The 18,664-nt window shown below is 40.0% G+C and overlaps 1 protein-coding gene across 6 annotated transcripts in view; it reads right to left on the bottom strand.

The window, feature by feature from the left end:
- SLC9A9 (solute carrier family 9 member A9) overlaps positions 1–18,664 on the bottom strand; it is a 608,568-nt gene that overhangs the window by 129,033 nt on the left and 460,871 nt on the right. Inside the window, exon 13 of one of the 6 annotated variants that reach the window (XM_055295145.2) lies at positions 6,601–6,638. The exons of the other annotated variants lie outside the window; for them this stretch is intronic. Coding sequence (XP_055151120.2) covers positions 6,601–6,638 — 38 coding nt within the window. The remainder of the gene's footprint in view (positions 1–6,600; positions 6,639–18,664) is intronic. 6 annotated transcript variants of the gene reach the window in all.

Below are 18,664 nucleotides of genomic sequence, written 5' to 3'. Positions count from 1 at the left end.
CACCACCTTGGCCCATCTACCAGGATGCCCTTCCTAGGTCTCAGATCTCCCATCACTAGAAGTTACTGAGGCTTGGAGTGAAGTAGCTGTACTCCTCCAACTCTGCTCTCTGCTCCCAAACAGAATCCTTTCTGGGCACCGGCGATCACCTTGCTCTGTCTGTGGTGACCCTGGCTCACCCTTTGCTCACCTGTCTGGTTATACCCAGCCACGCAGGGCAAGCTCTACAGTATACATCGGCCCTAGCTGGAATCTGATGACTTCATGATTACCCTGTAGTTGTTCAAGGGTCAGTGAAACCCAGCTGTCGAGAAAGTTGTTTGGAGCCAGACTACCTGGGTTGAAAAATGTGGCTCTGCCTCTCACTTGCTCTGTGACCGGTGTCACTCACTCTGTCTCCATCTTGGTTTCCTCACCAGTACAATGGGGATAATTAGAGAACTCATTTCACAGGGTTGTGGTGAGGATTAAATAAGAAAATAGCTTAGGACCTGTTATATAGTAATTTTTTTTTTTTTTTTTTTTTTTTTTTTTGAGACGGAGTCTCGCTCTGTCGCCCAGGCTGGAGTGCGGTGGCACAATCTCGGCTCACTGCAAGCTCCGCCTCCCGGGTTCACGCCATTCTCCTGCCTCAGCCTCCCGAGTAGCTGGGACTACAGGCGCCCGCCACCACGCCCGGCTAATTTTTTTTTGTATTTTTAGTAGAGACGGGGTTTCACCGTGGTCTCGATCTCCTGACCTCGTGATCTGCCCCCCTCGGCCTCCCAAAGTGTTGGGATGACAAGCGTGAGCCACCGCGCCCGGCCATATAGTAAGTTTTTAAGAATGTTAGCAGCTATTATTGTTCTTATTATTTTTCAGTACTTATCAGTGGGGCCAGAGCTCAGTTACTTATTACTTTCAGAGGTAAGCCCTCCTAGTCCTTGTTTCTGCGCTGGGCAACCTTTGAATATATAGCAACAACCACAGTTGAGCCACAAGGAGCAGCCAGTGTACAGCAAGGATTTCTGGTCTCATGGCAAAACATTGTTTCTGTTTAAAGAGGGCCAAGCTTCCCAAGTTTTGATCTTTTTAAAATTTATTTCTTTTGTTTTTGAGACAGAGTCTCATTCTGTCACCCAGGCTGGAGTACAGCAGTATGTAGTTGGTTCACTGCAAACTCCACCTCCTGGTTTCAAGTGATTCTTTTGCCTTAGCCTCCTGAGTAGCTGGGATTACAGGCATGTGCCACCACGCCCAGCTAATTTTTGTATTTTCAGTAGAGATGGGGTTTTGCCATGTTGCCTAGGCTAGTCTCGAACTCCTGGGCTCAGGTGATCCATCCACCTCGGCTTCCCAAAGTGCTGGGATTACAGGTGTGAGCCACTGTGCCTCGCCTGGCTTGGAATTATTTATAATTTATTGGTAGACTAGTTAGGGTAACAAAGCAACAAAGAAGGAAAAGAAGGTGTCTGAAGGGCAAGGAGAAACAAGGAAGAGGGAAGAGCTGAGCAGAAAGCAAGCAAAGCAAAGGAAGGTGAAAAGGAAAGAGAGAAAGAAATATATTATTATAAAGAATAGGTGCCTGTGATGGATAAATAACTGTAAAGGCATGCAGCCTTAGAAAAGGTAAGCTGAGGGTGGAGGGAAAATATAGAGAAATAAATATAGAAAAAATATAGGGAAATTAAGAACCAGTAAAGAATTAGAAAGCAACTAAAAAAGGCTGGTTAAAATTTTGTATGATGTTTTGCATTCCTGATGTACCTTTTAATTTTAAGCAAGTTGAGTGCTGCCTCTATGGTATTCAAATGGAAATGAAGGCAAGCTTTGCACATATTCCCAGCTGTGCCCTCGTACATCTCACTCCGGGTTCCTCATTTACAATGAGCATCAAGCTCCATTTTCAGAGCAAAACACATCTCTTGTGCACCATAATGCACCCTCCCTTCCTATTGCACTTCCATTCTTTGGTGAGTTTTATTAGACATATTAAAATCTCAGGATGCTCTTATACCCAACCATAGTTAAAAAAAAAAAATGCCCCAAAGTTGGGTTTTTCTTAGAGGGAAGGCAAGGTAACTAACAAAAGGCTCACTTTTCCCACTAAAGCCAACAAATTCCATTCTGATTCTTATCACTTAGCACCTCCGAAAAGGCACTGAAATACTACTAGGGCTTAGTTTCATTGTGTGAATTCCAGCAGTCTTAGGTGCAGTTTTTATTCTTTTGAGCCCCCTGGTGACAGGGGCTGGGTGGTGGGGAAGATACATTATTTCCTCTAAGACCTGCTTTTGATGGCAAAGTGTAAAAAATGACATTTTCAGTAAGGGAAGAGTGGCTGGATATTGAGCACATAAATACAGCTTGACAATGGAGGAGTCTCAAAGTTACCCACTGAGGTTTGGGGACTATTGTGTAGCCATAAGAATATCACTTAGGGGCCAACATCTGCTACTGCACCCTGTATTATTTGACTACATAATCCTGGAGCTTGTGTAAGACCAACATTAATACAATTAATAATTCAAATATTTTAATTTTGTTTTGGGAAACAAGAAAATGAACTAAAGTAAGCGAAAAAACTCAGTTCATTTTGTTATTTAAGTGTGGCACAGTAGTTAAGAATTTGGATCCTGGAATCAGGTTGCATGGATTCAAATTTCACTTCCATTATTTACTACTTCTATAACTTTGAGACAAATTAGTTAACCTTTGCAAATCTCAGTTTTCCCAACTATAAGTGGGGATAAGCATGTATCTATTTCATGAGCTATTATAAGGATGAAATGAGTTAATAAAATATATAAAATATTGGCTGCCGTCTAGGAAGCACTCATGAAATATTAGTTGATGCTCTCCTTGTTAGTGCTGTTATTATTAGAGAAATGGATGTACCCTACATTGAGTCATAGATACAATATAGGTTAAAGACAAGAGTGGCTTTTCCATAAATGACAGATGCTAGGATATAAAGGTCAATGATAGGATTCCTGCCATCAATGACCCAAGATCTAATGGGAAAAACAGATTGGAAGCAAAGAACCACAGTATGGCATGATAAGCATCGTGCATTAATTATTTGAACACACCAACAAAGAGCCCAATCAAGATGAGCTATGGAGCAATGAGGTACGTTTCATAGAGGAGATGGACACTGAAAAGTGAGAATGAGTTTAATGGTAAGAGAAAAGTTTAGGGGAGGGGACTCCAGGCATGGCATGGGCAAAGGCATAGGGGAACAAAGTAGGTTGGAACATCATAAATAGCTCTGTGTGGCTAGACTGCGAGGGTCATGAACATAGAGGTGGACAGAGTTGCTTTGGATGACACCAGAAAGTAAATTAAGGCCAAATTATGAAGAATCTTGAGTGCTATGCTTATGCTTTTGTTTCTCTGTAGGCAGTAGGGGGTGAAATAATTACATTTATGTTTTAGAAAGATCACTGCAGGTATACATCGTGATATTAAGAAACTGGTGGTTGTCTTCAGGTTGGGATAGAAAAGAAAAAAAAAGAAACTGGAGGCATGGAGGTCATTTAGTAGTCTACTGCAATGGTCCAACCAAGAGTTTATTAGGGTCTAAGTTAGCAGTGGTGGAAAAGAAGAGAAAGATTTCAGAGATGTATACATGAAGGGGTGGTGAGGGCCATTGTGCATGACAGGCTCACTGTGGGAAGAAGTGGAAAGTATTGAGGTGTTTGAGTTTCTACTCTGGACACTTGAATGGTAGACTCTACCATTAGCCATATTAAAGAAGGAGAAGCATGTGCATGGGAATTTCCCCCAAGGGACATCCTGTTAAAAGATAAAACCAAAACTCAGGGTCAGTAAGATTGGATCTGAGCACTTCTATTGTGAGTGAAGCAAAGTCAGCTCTCTACATTGTTATCGACTCAAGAAAAGTAGCAACCCCCTCAGAGTTTTTTCTAGTTGCTTGTCTGAAGTAGAGGTTCTGACCAAAAGGTAAAGTCTAACAATAAGGAAGGGATAATGAGTTCTTCAAGGTCAAGATCAATGGACTGGGAATATTCATGGAAGCTGGAGAAGGGTGTGTCATGTCAAGTATATAAAGACAGCTTGGACATCTTATTTAAGAAGGGTTAGAGGGAGAAGAAAGAAGAAAGGGGGGGTTCTATAATTTGGGGACATGAAGTATGTGATATGATTGTGAGCCCCTCCATAGGAGATGAAGATGCAGAGCTGGGATGCTGCTGAGAGCAGCGGTGCCCCTCTGGGTTTCCACCACTGCATGGACACACTATCACTGACTGGTACTCATATGCTTTGCTAGGTCCATTTTTATACCCCTGGGACTTGTCTGATTACCATATTGAAAACAGCTGGGTCAAGGATTCATGCAACATTCCTGTCCTGTATTCCAAGGTTGCCCATATGCCATTTACTTTTCTCCTAGAGATTATGGAGGTGGAATGGATTTCATGAAACTCTATCAGGCTGCTCAGACTAAAGAAGGGTCTAGTCTATCTTTAACTCTTTGCTGACACAGTTGACTGAAAATACTAGGTAACAGCTAAGAAGAGGCACAGAGCATGAACATTAGGAGTCAGACATTCTGAATGGCTGTTCCTATCACTTACTTGTGTGACTATAGGCAGGAAACTGTACCTCGGTTTCCTTTTCCACGAAATGGAGATAGGAAGGGTACATATGTCATAGGCTGTTGTGGGATAATACATGTAAGGGGTGAATTGTTCCAAGATGGCCGAAAAAGAACAGCTCCAGTCTACACCTCCCAGCGTGAGCAACGCAGAAGATGGGTGATTTCTGCATTTCCAACTGAGGTACCAGGTTCATCTCACTGGGGCTTGTCGGACAGTGGGTGCAGGACAGTGGGTGCAGCCAATCGAGTGTGAGCCGAAGCAAGGCGAGGCTACGCCTCACCTGGCAAGTGCAAGGGGTCAGGGAATTCCATTGCCTAGTCAAGGGAAGCTATGACAGACAGCACCTGGAAAATCGGATCACTCCCACCCTAATACTGCGCTTTTCCAATGGTCTTAGCAAACGGCACACCAGGAGATTATATCATGCGCATGGCTCAGAGGGTCCTATGCCCATGGAGCCTCGCTCATTGCTAGCACAGCAGGCTGAGATTGAACTGCAAGGTGGCAGCAAGGCTGGGGGAGGGGCGCCCACCATTGCTGACACTTGAATAGGTAAACAAAGCAGCCTGGAAGCTTGAACTGGGTGGAGCCCACTGCAGCTCAAGGAGGCCTCCCTGCCTCTGTAGACTCCACCTCTGGGGGCAGGGCATAGCCAAACAAAAGGCAGCAGAATCCTCTGCAGACTTAAATGTCCCTGTCTGACAGCTTTGAAGAGAGTAGTGGTTCTCCCAGCACGCAGCTGGAGATCTGAGAATGGACAGATTGCCTCCTCAAGTGGGTCCCTGACCCCTGAGTCACCTGACTGGGAGGCACCCCCCAGTAGGGGCAGACTGACACCTCACATGCCTGGGTACTCATCTGAGACGAAACTTCCAGAGGAACGATCAGGCAGCAACTTTTGCTGTTCACCAATGTCCACTGTTCTGCAGCCTCTGCTGCTGATACCCAGGCAAACAGGGTCTGGAGTGGACCTCCAGCAAACTCCAACAGACCTGCAGCTGAGGGTCCTGACTGTTAGAAGAAAAACTAAAAAACAGAAAGGACATCCACACCAAAACCCCATCTGTACGTCACCATCATCAAAAACCAAAGGTAGATAAAACCACAAAGATGGGGAAAAAACAGAGCAGAAAAACTGGAAACTCTAAAAATCAGAGCGGCTCTTCTCCTCCAAAGGAATGCAGATCCTCACCAACAATGGAACAAAGCTGGACAGAGAATGACCTTGACGAATTGAGAGAAGAAGGCTTCAGACGATCAAACTACTCCAAGCTAAAGGAGGAAGTTCAAACCCATGGCAAAGAAGTTAAAAACCTTGAAAAAAAATTAGACGAATGGCTAACTAGAATAACCAATGCAGAGAAGTCCTTAAAGGACCTGGTGGAGCTGAAAACCACAGCACAAGAACAACATGACAAATGCACAAGCCTCAGTAGCTGATTTGAACAACTGGAAGAAGGGGTATCAGTGATGGAAGATTAAATGAATGAAATGAAGCGAGAAGAGAAGTTTAGAGAAAAAAGAATAAAAAGAAATGAATGAAGACTTCAAGAAATATGGGACTATGTGAAAAGACCAAATCTACGTCTGATTGGTGTACGTGAAAGTGACGGGGAGAATGGAACCAAGTTGGAAAACACTCGGCAGGATATTATCCAGCAGAACTTCCCCAATCTAGCAAGGCAGGCCAATATTCAAATTCAGGAAATACAGAGAACGCCACAAAAATACTCCTTGAGAAGAGCAACTCCAAGACACATAATTGTCAGACACCAAAGTTGAAATGAAGGAAGAAATGTTAAGGGCTGCCAGAGAGAAAGATCAGGTTACCCACAAAGGGAAGCCCATCAGAGTAACAGCTGATCTCTTGGCAGAAACTCTACAAGCCAGAAGACAGTGGGGGCCAATATTCAACATTCTTAAAGAATTTTCAACCCAGAATTTCATATCCAGCCAAACTAAGCTTCATAAGTGAAAGAGAAATAAAATACTTTACAGACAAGCAAATGCTGGCAGATTTTGTCAACACCAGGCCTGCCCTGCAAGAGCTCCTGAAGGAAGCACAAAACATGGAAAGGAACAACCGGTACCAGCCACTGCAAAAATATGCCAAATTGTAAAGACCACTGAGGCTAGGAAGAAACTACATCAACTAATGAGCAAAATAACCAGGTAACATCATAATGACAGGATCAAATTCACACATAACAATATTAACCTTAAATGTAAATGGGCTAAATGCTCCAATTAAAAGACACAGAGTGGCAAATTGGATAAAGAGTCAAGACCCATCAGTGTGCTGTATTCAGGAGACCCATCTCACGTGCAGAGACACATACAGGCTCAAAATAAAGGGATGGAGGAAGATCTACCAAGCAAATGGAAAACAAAAAAAGGCAGGGGTTGCAATCCTAGTCTCTGATAAAATAGACTTTTAAACCAACAAAGATCAAAAGAGACAAAGAAGGCCATTACATAATGGTAAAGGGATCAATTTAACAAGAAGAGCTAACTATCCTAAATATGCACCCAATACAGGGGCACCCAGATTCACAAAACAAGTCCTTAGAGACCTACAAAGAGACTTAAACTCCCACACAATAATAATGGGAGACTTTAACACCCCACTGTCAACATTAGACAGATCAACGAGACAGAAAGTTAACAAGGATATCCAGGAATTGAACTCAGCTCTGCACCAAGCAGACCTAATAGACATCTACAGAACTCACCATCCCAAAATCAACAGAATATACATTTTTTTCAGCACCACACCACACCTATTCCAAAATTGACCACATAGTTGGAAGTAAAGCTCTCCTCAGCAAATGTAAAAGAACAGAAATTATAACAAACTGTCTCTCAGACCACAGTGCAATCAAACTAGAACTCAGGATTAAGAAACTCACTCAAAACTGCTCAACTACATAGAAACTGAACAACCTGCTGCTGAATGACTACTGGGTACATAACGAAATTAAGGCAGAAATAAAGATGCTCTTTGAAACCAATGAGAACAAAGACACAACATACCAGAATCTCTGGGACACGTTCAAAGCAGTGCGTAGAGGGAACTTTATAGCACTAAATGCCCACAAGAGAAAGCAGGAAAGATCTAAAATTGACACCCTAACATCACAATTAAAAGAACTAGAGAAGCAAGAGCAAACATATTCAAAAGCTACCAGAAGGCAAGAATTAACTAAGATCAGAGCAGAACTGAAGGAAATAGAGACACAAAAAACCCTTCCAAAAACCAACGAATCCAGAAGCTGGTTTTTTGAAAAGATCAAGAAAATTGACAGACTGCTAGCAAGACTAATAAAGAAGAAAAGAGAGAAGAATCAAATACATGCAATAAAAAATGATAAAGGGGATATCACCACCGATCCCATAGAAATACAGACTACCATCAGAGAATACTATAAACACCTCTATGCAAATAAATAGAAAATCTAGAAGAAATGGATAAATTCCTCGACACATACACCCTCACAAGACTAAACCAGGAAGAAGTTGAATCTCTGAATAGACCAATAACAGGCTCTGAAATTGTGGCAATAATCAATAGCTTGCCAACCAAAAAAAGTCCAGGACCAGATGGATTCACAGCCGAATTCTACCAGAGGTACAAGGAGGAGCTGGTACCATTCCTTCTGAAACTATTCCAATCAATAGAAAAAGAGGGAATCCTCCCTAACTCATTTTATGAGGCCGGCATCATCCTGATACCAAAGCCTGGCAGAGACACAACAAAAAGAACTTTAGACCAATATCCCTGATGAACATCGATTCAAAAATCCTCAATGAAATACTGGCAAACTGAATCCAGCAGCACATCAAAAAGCTTATCCACTATGATCAAGTGGGCTTCATCCCTGGGAAGCAAGGCTGGTTCAACATACACAAATCAATAAATGTAATCCAGCATATAAACAGAACCAAAGACAAAAACCACATGATTATCTCAATAGATGCAGAAAAGGCCTTTGACAAAATTCGACAACCTTCATGCTAAAAACTCTCAATAAATTAGGTATTGATGGGACGTATCTAAAAATCATAAGAGCTATCTATGACAGACCCACAGCCAATATCATACTGAATGGGCAAAAACTGGAAGCATTCCCTTGGAAAACTGGCACAAGACAGGGATGCCCTCTCTCACCACTCCTATTCAACATAGTGTTGGAAGCTCTGGCCAAGGCAATCAGGCAGGAGAAGGAAATAAAGGGTATTCAATTAGGAAAAGAGGAAGTCATATTGTCCCTGTTTGCAGATGACATGACTGTACATCTAGAAAACCCCATTGTCTCAGCCCAAAATCTCCTTAAGCTGATAGGCAACTTCAGCAAAGTCTCAGGATACAAAATCAATGTGCAAAAATGACAAGCATTCTTATACACCAATAACAGACAAACAGAGAGCCAAATCATGAGTGAACTCCCATTCACAATTGCTTCAAAGAGAATAAAATACCTAGGAATCCAACTTACAAGGGGTGTGAAGGACCTCTTCAAGGAGAGCTACAAACCACTGCTCAATGAGATAAAAGAGGATACAAACAAATGGAAGAACATTCCATGCTCATGGATAGGAAGAATCAATATCATGAAAATGGCCACACTGCCCAAGGTAATTTATAGATTCAATGCCATCCCCATCAAGCTACCAATGACTTTCTTCACAGAATTGGAAAAATTTACTTTATAGTTCATACAGAACCAAAAAAGAGCCCGCATTGCCAAGTCCTAAGCCAAAAGAACAAAGCTGGAGGCATCACGCTACCTGACTTCAAACTATACTACAAGCCTACAGTAACCAGAACAGCATGGTACTGGTACCAAAACAGAGATATGGAGCAATGGAATAGAAGAGAGCCCTCAGAAATAATGCCACGTATCTACAACTATCTGATCTTTTACAAACCTGACAAGAACAAGAAATCAGGAAACGGTTCCCTATTTAATAAATGGTGCTGGGAAAACTGGCTAGCCATATGTAGAAAGCTGAAACTGGATCCCTTCCTTACACCTTATACAAAAATTAATTCAAGATGGATTAAAGACTTAAATGTTAGACCTAAAACCATAAAAACCTTAGAAGAAAACCTAGGCAATACCATTCAGGACATAGGCACGGGCAAGGACTTCATGTCTACAACACCAAAAGCAATGGCAACAAAAGCCAAAATTGACAAATGGGATCTAATTAAACTAAAGAGCTTCTGCACAGCAAATGAAACTACCCTCAGAGTGAACAGGCAACCTACAGAATGGGAGAAAATGTTTGTAATCTACTCATCTGACAAAGGGCTAATATCCAGAATCTATAATGAACTCAAACAAATTTACAAGAAAAAAGGAAACAACCCCATCAAAAAGTGGGCAAAGGATATGAACAGACACTTCTCAAAAGAAGACATTTATGCAGCCAACAGACATATGAAAAAATGCTCATCATCACTGGCCATCAGAGAAATGCAAATCAAAACCACAATGAGATACCATCTCACACCAGTTAGAATGGTGATCATTAAAAAGTCAGGAAACAACAGGTGCTGGAGAGGATGTGGAGAAATAGGAACACTTTTACACTGTTGGCGGGACTGTAAACTAGTTCAACCATTGTAGAAGTCAGTGTGGCGATTCCTCAGGGATCTAGAACTAGAAATACCATTTGACCCAGCAATCCCATTACTGGGTATATACCCAAAGGATTATAAATCATGTTACTATAAAGACACATGCACACTTATGTTTATTGCAGCACTATTCCCAATAGGAAAGACTTGGAACCAACCCAAATGTCCAACAATGATAGACTGGATTAAGAAAACGTGACACATATACACCATGGAATACTATGCAACCGTAAAAAATGAGTTCATATCCTTTGTAGGGACATGGATGAAGCTGGAAACCATTCTCAGCAAACTATCACAAGGACAAAAAACCAAACACCGCATGTTATCACTCATAGGTGGGAACTGAACAATGAGAACACATGGACACAGGAAGGGGAATATCACACACCGGGGCCTGTTTTGGGATGTGGGGATGGGGGAGGGATAGGATTAGGAGAGATACCTCATGTTAAATGACGGGTTAATGAGTGCAGCATACCAACATGGCACATGTATACATATGTAACTAACCTGCACATTGTGCACATGTACCCTAAAACTTAAAGTATAATAAACAAAAAAAGACACATGCACGTGTATGTTTATTGTGGCACTATTCACAATAGCAATAACTTGGAACCAACCCAAAAGTCCATCAATGATAGACTGGATTAAGGAAATGTGGCACATATACACCATGGAATACTATGCAGCCATAAAAAAGGATGAGTTCACGTCCTTTGTAGGGACATGGATGAAGCTGGAAGCCATCATTCTCAGCAAACTATTGCAAGGACAAAAAATCAAACATCGTGTGTTCTCACTCATAGGTGGGAATTGAAGAATGAGAACACTTCGACACAGGAAGGGGAACATCACACACTGGAGCCTGTCGTGGGGTGTGGGGCTGGGGGAGGGACAGCATTAGGAGATATACCTAATGTAAATGACGAGTTAATGGGTGCAGCACACCAACATGGCGCATGTATAGATATGTAACAAACCTGCACGTTGTGTACATGTACCTTAGAACTTAAAGTATAATAATGAAAAAAATTCATCTAAGGGGCTTGGCACAGGATCTAGCCCCTAGAAAATGCTTGGAAGCAGTAGCTGTTGTTCTTGTTGTGGTAGTGGTATTAATAGATATTGTTGTCTTTGCTACTTAGGCCTCCTGAATAAAAGATTTAACTGTGAAGATTTCCAGCAAAACAGTTATGTTTTACCTTACCTCACCTGTGATTTTTCTTGTGATTTCTCATTCCAGTGGAGGCTTATTTATGATAGAGGTTTTGGAGTGTAAAGACTTAAGAGTGGGGATGTTCTGGCTGCAGAGATAAAATGTGTGGCCGGTGTTTACGTGTAGCTGACAATTTAGATATACATTTTGGAGTGTATAAGTATGCTGAAAACATTATGTTCTTTGAAAAATAAACACGAATAAGCAAGTACATGTTCCAGACACAAATGCAGATCTACATCCTGTACTTTATGTTTGGCACAACTTCCCTTGAGTTTGGAGTACTTAGTTCTGCCAAGATGTAAGCTAATTTCAGGCTATGGATAAGAGTCCATTGGAAACTAGATTGAAAATGAATACACAGACTGATTTCTTTTGACCTAAGCTGCAAGCATACTGACATTCTTTGGTAGGAAGACAGATGTAATAGCTTATCAAGGCATCTGGCCTTTCTTCCCTAAGGCTTCACTCTGGGTTCCCTGCTTGGGCAATTAGGGATTTATCAGAGTCAAATGCACATCCCCAGAAAAGCTATCCCTTCAGGTGGATTTGCTTTTTAAAATTCTAGTGTTACTGGGTGGGGAGTCTTCTCAATGTCAGACTGAACAAGTTATATGGGAAAAAAGAGGGGCATTTTATTACGGAATATGAAGTCGTTTTTGGAGCTTTATATGTTGGTATGAAACCATAAATGGTTGAAAAACAAATCCCAGACTGTCAGGGGTCTGAGCAAGAAGTGGAAAACCTAAAACCTGAAAAGCACTGTGGTTATTTCACAGTTAAATAAAGAGAATGATATAATGCCAGAAGTGCATCTCCTTCCCTCACTTTTCACTGTCCCAAGCTATAAGGAACTCTAGGCAGAATTGTGGCCTAATCCCAGCTTGCCATTAAAGACAATGCTTGGTGTGCACCATGGGTCAGCAGTGAGATCTCAGGGTGAGTCTCCACATTGCTGCTCTTTGATGTACTCAGGCTTCAGTGGGAAACCTGGAAGGGAAGGAGCCTTAATGGGAATGCGTTCTCTTGATGCAAGGAGCATATTCTCCCTATGAACATCCTTTACAAAATCACAAGTATACTTTGACAATAAGGGGGGAATGCATGGAACATATATTTAATATATTTAAAGAACTGTAAAACTCCTGTATGCGATAATCCAGAAGAACATTTAACACAGCCAAAGCAAATATTTTTGTGGAGTGATATCTTGGAAAGAATCCTTAGAAGGCAACAACAAAGTTTTGCAAAATTGATGGATATGTACCTATGACACAACTCATTCAAAACATAAAATTCTAATGGTTGATTCTGAACTCCCCTCCCCCACCCCTTACCACCACATTGGCTTTGACTATTAATAGGGAAAGATGGTTTATAAGATGTTTTGAGAAAGCTTCCTCCCAAGCCATGACTTTCGCTAACTGCCAATGCCTAGACTTCCTTAGCACAGGGTAAAGCTCTTCATTCCTCGTTGAAGATTAGACCTTACAAGGCAAGGACTTGGGAGAGGTAATATTTGAGCTTGTATTCATACAAGATACAAGTGAATCCGACTTATTCCTGAGAGCAGAAAGAGATGGGAACAAAAGCCTAAGGCCAACAAAGTTATCTCCACCATGAAGCATGGAAGGCAGGCAGCGGGTGAAAAGGAAGTTGCAGACACAACATCATCATAGTAACAGCTAATATGTAGAATCTACACTAGGTCATATTCATGTATTATATAAAACATATGGAGTTCGGTAAGAGGATCTGAAGTTATTGTAACACCATGTATTTCAGTAATTAAAAGCAAAAAGAGAGATTTATAACCCTTTTCTTTATATTAACCATTAAAAAGCACTTGCAATTGGTTACTTTAATAATTTTGCACCAGTAAATCTGTTGCTTCAGGCTATCTATCACCAACATCCTGCAGACGGTACAGAATTATTAACCATGTGCACTGAAAACACGAAAAAATAGCCAAAGAAGATTGTTTCACCAACACTAATATATCACTAAAATTAAAATTAAAACAGCTTTGGGATATATAACAGTTGCCAAAACTATTGTTTAAGCCAACAATTGGAAGCAGATTTGATCTACAATCTCTACAAATAACTGAAATCTTATTTTCATTTGGAGCAGTTAACACTCTGTAAGACCATATTATATTATAGATCATATTAAGACCAGATGCTATTAATAATAAACTCACAGATTTTTTGTATATATATACACACACACATATATGTACACGCACATATATATCTATATTTCACTTCTATTTTTACTTTTTAAGTGAAAAAACTTCTTCCCTAGTCTCAGAAGAGAATCAAGTCAAAAATACGTCTTAATAATGCATTATCTTGTTTTTTGCTGAAAATGAATAAATATCTTAATTTTAAAAGGAAAGCTGACAGAAAGACAATGGGTAAGCTAGGAAGCTGCTACTGCATGACACATAAAAAGAGAAGAAAATAATTTTAGTTTCTTGCTGAGACGGATTAAAGTAAATCACTAGAAAAATAATGTTTTTCTCTGGTCAAATCTGCTATTAACCATTGGGCTGAAGCGTATGCTTGCGTGCATGACTATGTTGAAAAGAAATTAAATATTTAAAATTTTAAAAGGGAAAGAATTCATGGTTAACACTAGAATTATATTGAAAACTGCACCTTGATTTTGGAATCAGTGGTTTAAAATCAGGAAAGTGAATGAAAATTGGCAACAATACTATTGGGAAGAAGTTGTCTTAGGGCAGAAGAGAAAGGCAAAGAGGAAAAGAGAAGCAAGAATATGTTGTAAAACAGGTTCTGAAATTATTATGAAGACTACGGAAAGTGCACAGCATGGAAACAGAATTAGCATCAATTTGGCAGAAAATATCATAATGAAAGTTAATTGGATGCTTGTGGCTAATGTAACATTCAGGCTGTTTTGGCCTATCATTCTAGGAGATCATGATGACAGCTTAAACAAGTGTTGTATATGAACTGATATTTTTCCTGACACCACACTATCCACATCCTAAAAGCAGGGCAGGTAGACTATTTCATTCATTCTCTCCTTCACTCACTAACTCACCCACTCATTCATTCATGAAATACCAGTTGAGAATATATCAAGACCATTAGTATATGCTAGATATTGTGGTAGACATGAAAAATTTGTTACACTCATATATATCTTCAAAGTACGTACAGTGAGTTTCATCAAACCTAGATGTAGTTAATGATAAGGCATACTACTGCTTTACGTACATCTAAGAAGAAAAACGCTGTTAATTATATTTGTGACATCATTGATTATGAGACACATCTTGACTTCAGAAATGCTAAAGTGTGAAAAAACTTGCAGCTGGAATAAATGGATACCCACACAAAATAATAAAAATCCAGGGTTCAATAATAATGTCAAGCCATTACACATAATAGCCTCTGGATATTTCCTGTATGGCTAGTATGTTATTTTCTGTCGTTGGGGAAAAATTCAAGAGTATTTTGAAATCTTTCAAACAAAATGTTCTTTTTATGCTTACAAATTAAAAGATAATTCATGCTCTACTACTCAGCCATAAAAAAGGAAGGAATTAATGGCATCCGCAGGAACCTGGATGGAATTGGAAACTATTATTTTAAGAGAAGTAACTCAGGAATGGAAAACCAAACATTGTTCTCACTCATAAGTGGGAACTAAGCTATGAGGACGAAAAAGCATATGAATGATACATTGAACATTGGGGACTCAGGGGAAAGGCTGGGAGGTGGGTGAGGGATAAAAGACTACAAATTGGGTCCAATGTATACTACTTGGGTGATGGGTGCACCAAAATCTCACAAATCACCACAAAAGAACTTACTCATGTAAGCAAATACCACCTGTTTCCCAAAAACCTATGGAAATAAACAATTAAAAAAACTTTTGACTGAATTAATGCAAACAAAAAATATAATTCATTCCCTTTTAAAATTCTATGTCAAGAAACTTTTAGTCACTGGGTGGAATCAGAGCCAGGACTAGAGTTAGGCAAGGGAGACATCCTGTCTCTCAGGATCATGCAAGTGCTGACCATTTGTATGAACCTCGAGAGTGAGCGCCTCCTTAGATTTTGCATCCTAGGTAAATTGTTTGCCTCCCCCAGTCCTGATCATGGGTGAAGTAACAACTTTGCAATAGTTTTTAATATTTTACCCTTGGATCTTCTGGACTGCTGACTTTTTCATTTTTCGCTCTATATCTACTCTACCCCCTTTTGTCTGCATTATCCTGGGCTCTGGAATGCAGACCAATGTAGATGGCATCAATTGGGTTATCGTGCTCTTTGGTCTTGAATTGGTTTAGCCAATAGGAAGCACTGGCAGGATATTGGAAGGAGAGAGGAGAGTGAGACAGGGTATCTATTTCTTCCTTCCTGCCAGGTCACCAGGCTTGTCTGTGTTCTTCTATCAAAGCCTCAGCTCCTTAATCCCTCTCTATCTACCCTACCAGGCTACCCTCTCTGGGTTCTGGTAAATATTCCAATTTGGAAATTTGTTTGAGTTCATTGTAGATTCTGGATGTTAGCCCTTTGTCAGATGAGTAGGTTGCAAAAATTTTCTCCTATTCTGTAGGTTGCCTGTTCACTCTGATGGTAGTTTCTTTTGCTGTGCAGAAGCTCTTGAGTTTAATTAGATCCCATTTGTCAATTTTGGCTTTTGTTGCCATTGCTTTTGGTGTTCTAGACATGAAGTCCTTGCCCAAGCCTATGTCCTGAATGGTATTGCCTAGGTTTTCTTCTAGGGTTTTTATGGTTTTAGGTCTAACATTTAAGTCTTTAATCCATCTTGAATTAATCAAAAAGTGGGCGAAGGATATAAACAGACACTTCTCAAAAGAAGACATTTATGCAGCCAAAAAACACATGAAAAAATGCTCATCATCACTGGCCATCAGAGAAATGAAAATCAAAAACACAGTGAGATACCATCTCACACCAGTTAGAATGGCCATCATTAAAAAGCCAGGAAACAACAGGTGCTGGAGAGGATGTGGAGAAATAGGAACACTTTTACACTGTTGGTGGGACTGTAAACTAGTTCAACCATTGTGGAAGTCAGTGTGGCGATTCCTCAGGGATCTAGAACTAGAAATACCATTTGACCCAGCCATCCCATTACTGGGTATATACCCAAAGGATTATAAATCATGCTGCTATAAAGACACATGCACACGTATGTTTATAGCAGCACTATTCACAATAGCAAAGACTTGGAACCAACCCAAATGTCCAACAACGATAGACTGGGTTAAGAAAATGTGGCACATATACACCATGGAATACTACGCAGCCATAAAAAATGATGAGTTCATGTCCTTTGTAGGGACATGGATGAAACTGGAAACCATCATTCTCAGCAAACTATCACAAGGACAAAAAACCAAACACCGCATGTTCTCACTCATAGGTGGGAATTGAACAATGAGAACACATGGACACAGGAAGGGGAACATCACACTCTGGGGCCTGTTGTGGGGTGGGGAGAGGGAGGAGGGGGGAGGGATAGCATTAGGAGATATACCTCATGTTAAATGACGAGTTAATGGGTGCAGCACACCAACATGGCACATGTATACATATGTAACAAACCTGCACGTTGTGCACATGTACCCTAAAACTTAAAGTATAAAAAAAAAAAATTCCCATTTGGGTATAGTGTCGTAACTGCCCTCCATTGATTCCAGTCCTGGGGTACTGCACTATTCCTTGTTTTCTAAAACCAGCTCATGTAATAGTTCCTTGCTAAGTTCCTTTAATTTACTGAGCTTGAATGTGCCATTGTGTTTCCTATCTGGCAACAGACTAGTGTAGAAAGCTATTCACATTAGTAAGCATGCAGCAGTAAAAACGTTTCTCTTAAACTGGAAACTAAGTTTTCAGGGACTTGAAATTTCTTAAGAAATCCATAAATATAATAAACAAATCTTAAACGTAGCTTTGTTTCCAGCCTTAATGTTAGAATTGTATCTTTAAACGTTTTTCTAAGGCACCTGAATATTCCTGTACAACTTGACATAGACTGTTCCTATTCCTAGGCTGGATCAGGTTTTCACAAGAAATTCACATACAGGTTGTGGCATCTGACAATGGCAGATGTCAGGAGTGCAGATCATATCATAAGATATAGTAGGACCTACACAGGAGGAATGAAAGTGCTCCTGAACAGAATCCACTTATGATGCCTTAAATCAAAATATGCTTTATTAAATGCTCCAACTTAAACCTATGAATTCCATACAGATGTTAAGAGTTCTCAGAAGTCTTTCTAGAAGCTGAAATTCTACCCTAGTGAGGTACATCTCACCATCTCAGATGGAGAAACCTAGATTCTACTGGCTTTGCTGATGATTACCTTGGTCAAACAGTTTATTTTCATGGTGAAAACACCAGTCTCAGAACTGTAAGTGGAAGGAAGCTCAGATGATCGCACCCTACCATGTCATTTTAAAGATAAGAACACTGAGACCCACAAAGATTAGCTAATTTGAGAGAAGTTACATTGGTAGTAAGCAACAGAAGAATTAAACAGTTTTTTTTTTTAATTTTAATTTGGCATGCTGCCTACCTTGATGAATAAAAAGGGAGAAATTATAAAAATTTAAAAATCCTTTGGCATGGATAGACTTTTATGAGAAGATTTAAGTGTAGAAATTATTGGAATATACTTATTGCTCGAGATGTCCATATATAACAATGCAAAGTGAACTTAAAATCTGCAAATATTATTGTAGTGTGGTAGAATGTGGCATTTCTCAAACTCTAGCAATTTACTTAGCACCTTTGTGTTTTTTTTTTTTTTTTGTGGAACTGAAAGATACTTTATTTAATGTTTTTAACTTTTCTGTCAGTTTTTGCTTCATGTATCCTGGGACCTTGTTGTTGACTGCATCTATGTTTATAATTGTTATATATTCCAAATGAATTAACCCTTTCATTATTATAAAGTGTTCCTTTTCGTCTCTCCATATGTCATAAGTCTATTTGTCTGATATTAGTATACTACTCCAGATCTCTTGTGGTTATTGTTTGCATGGTTTATCTTTTCCCATCCCCTTTCCCTTCAGATATTTGTATCTTTGAATCTAGGTGAAATTAGTTTTTTTTTTTTAAATTCAGTCTGACAGTGTCTGCCTTTTGATTACATTGTTTAGTTCATTCACATTTAATGT

Source organism: Symphalangus syndactylus, chromosome 10, assembly GCF_028878055.3.
Source record: "Symphalangus syndactylus isolate Jambi chromosome 10, NHGRI_mSymSyn1-v2.1_pri, whole genome shotgun sequence".
In the NCBI taxonomy this organism is placed as follows: Eukaryota; Metazoa; Chordata; class Mammalia; order Primates; family Hylobatidae; genus Symphalangus; species Symphalangus syndactylus.
The sequence above is the reverse complement of the archived record's forward strand: the minus strand, read 5'-3'. Positions and strand labels throughout refer to the sequence as shown.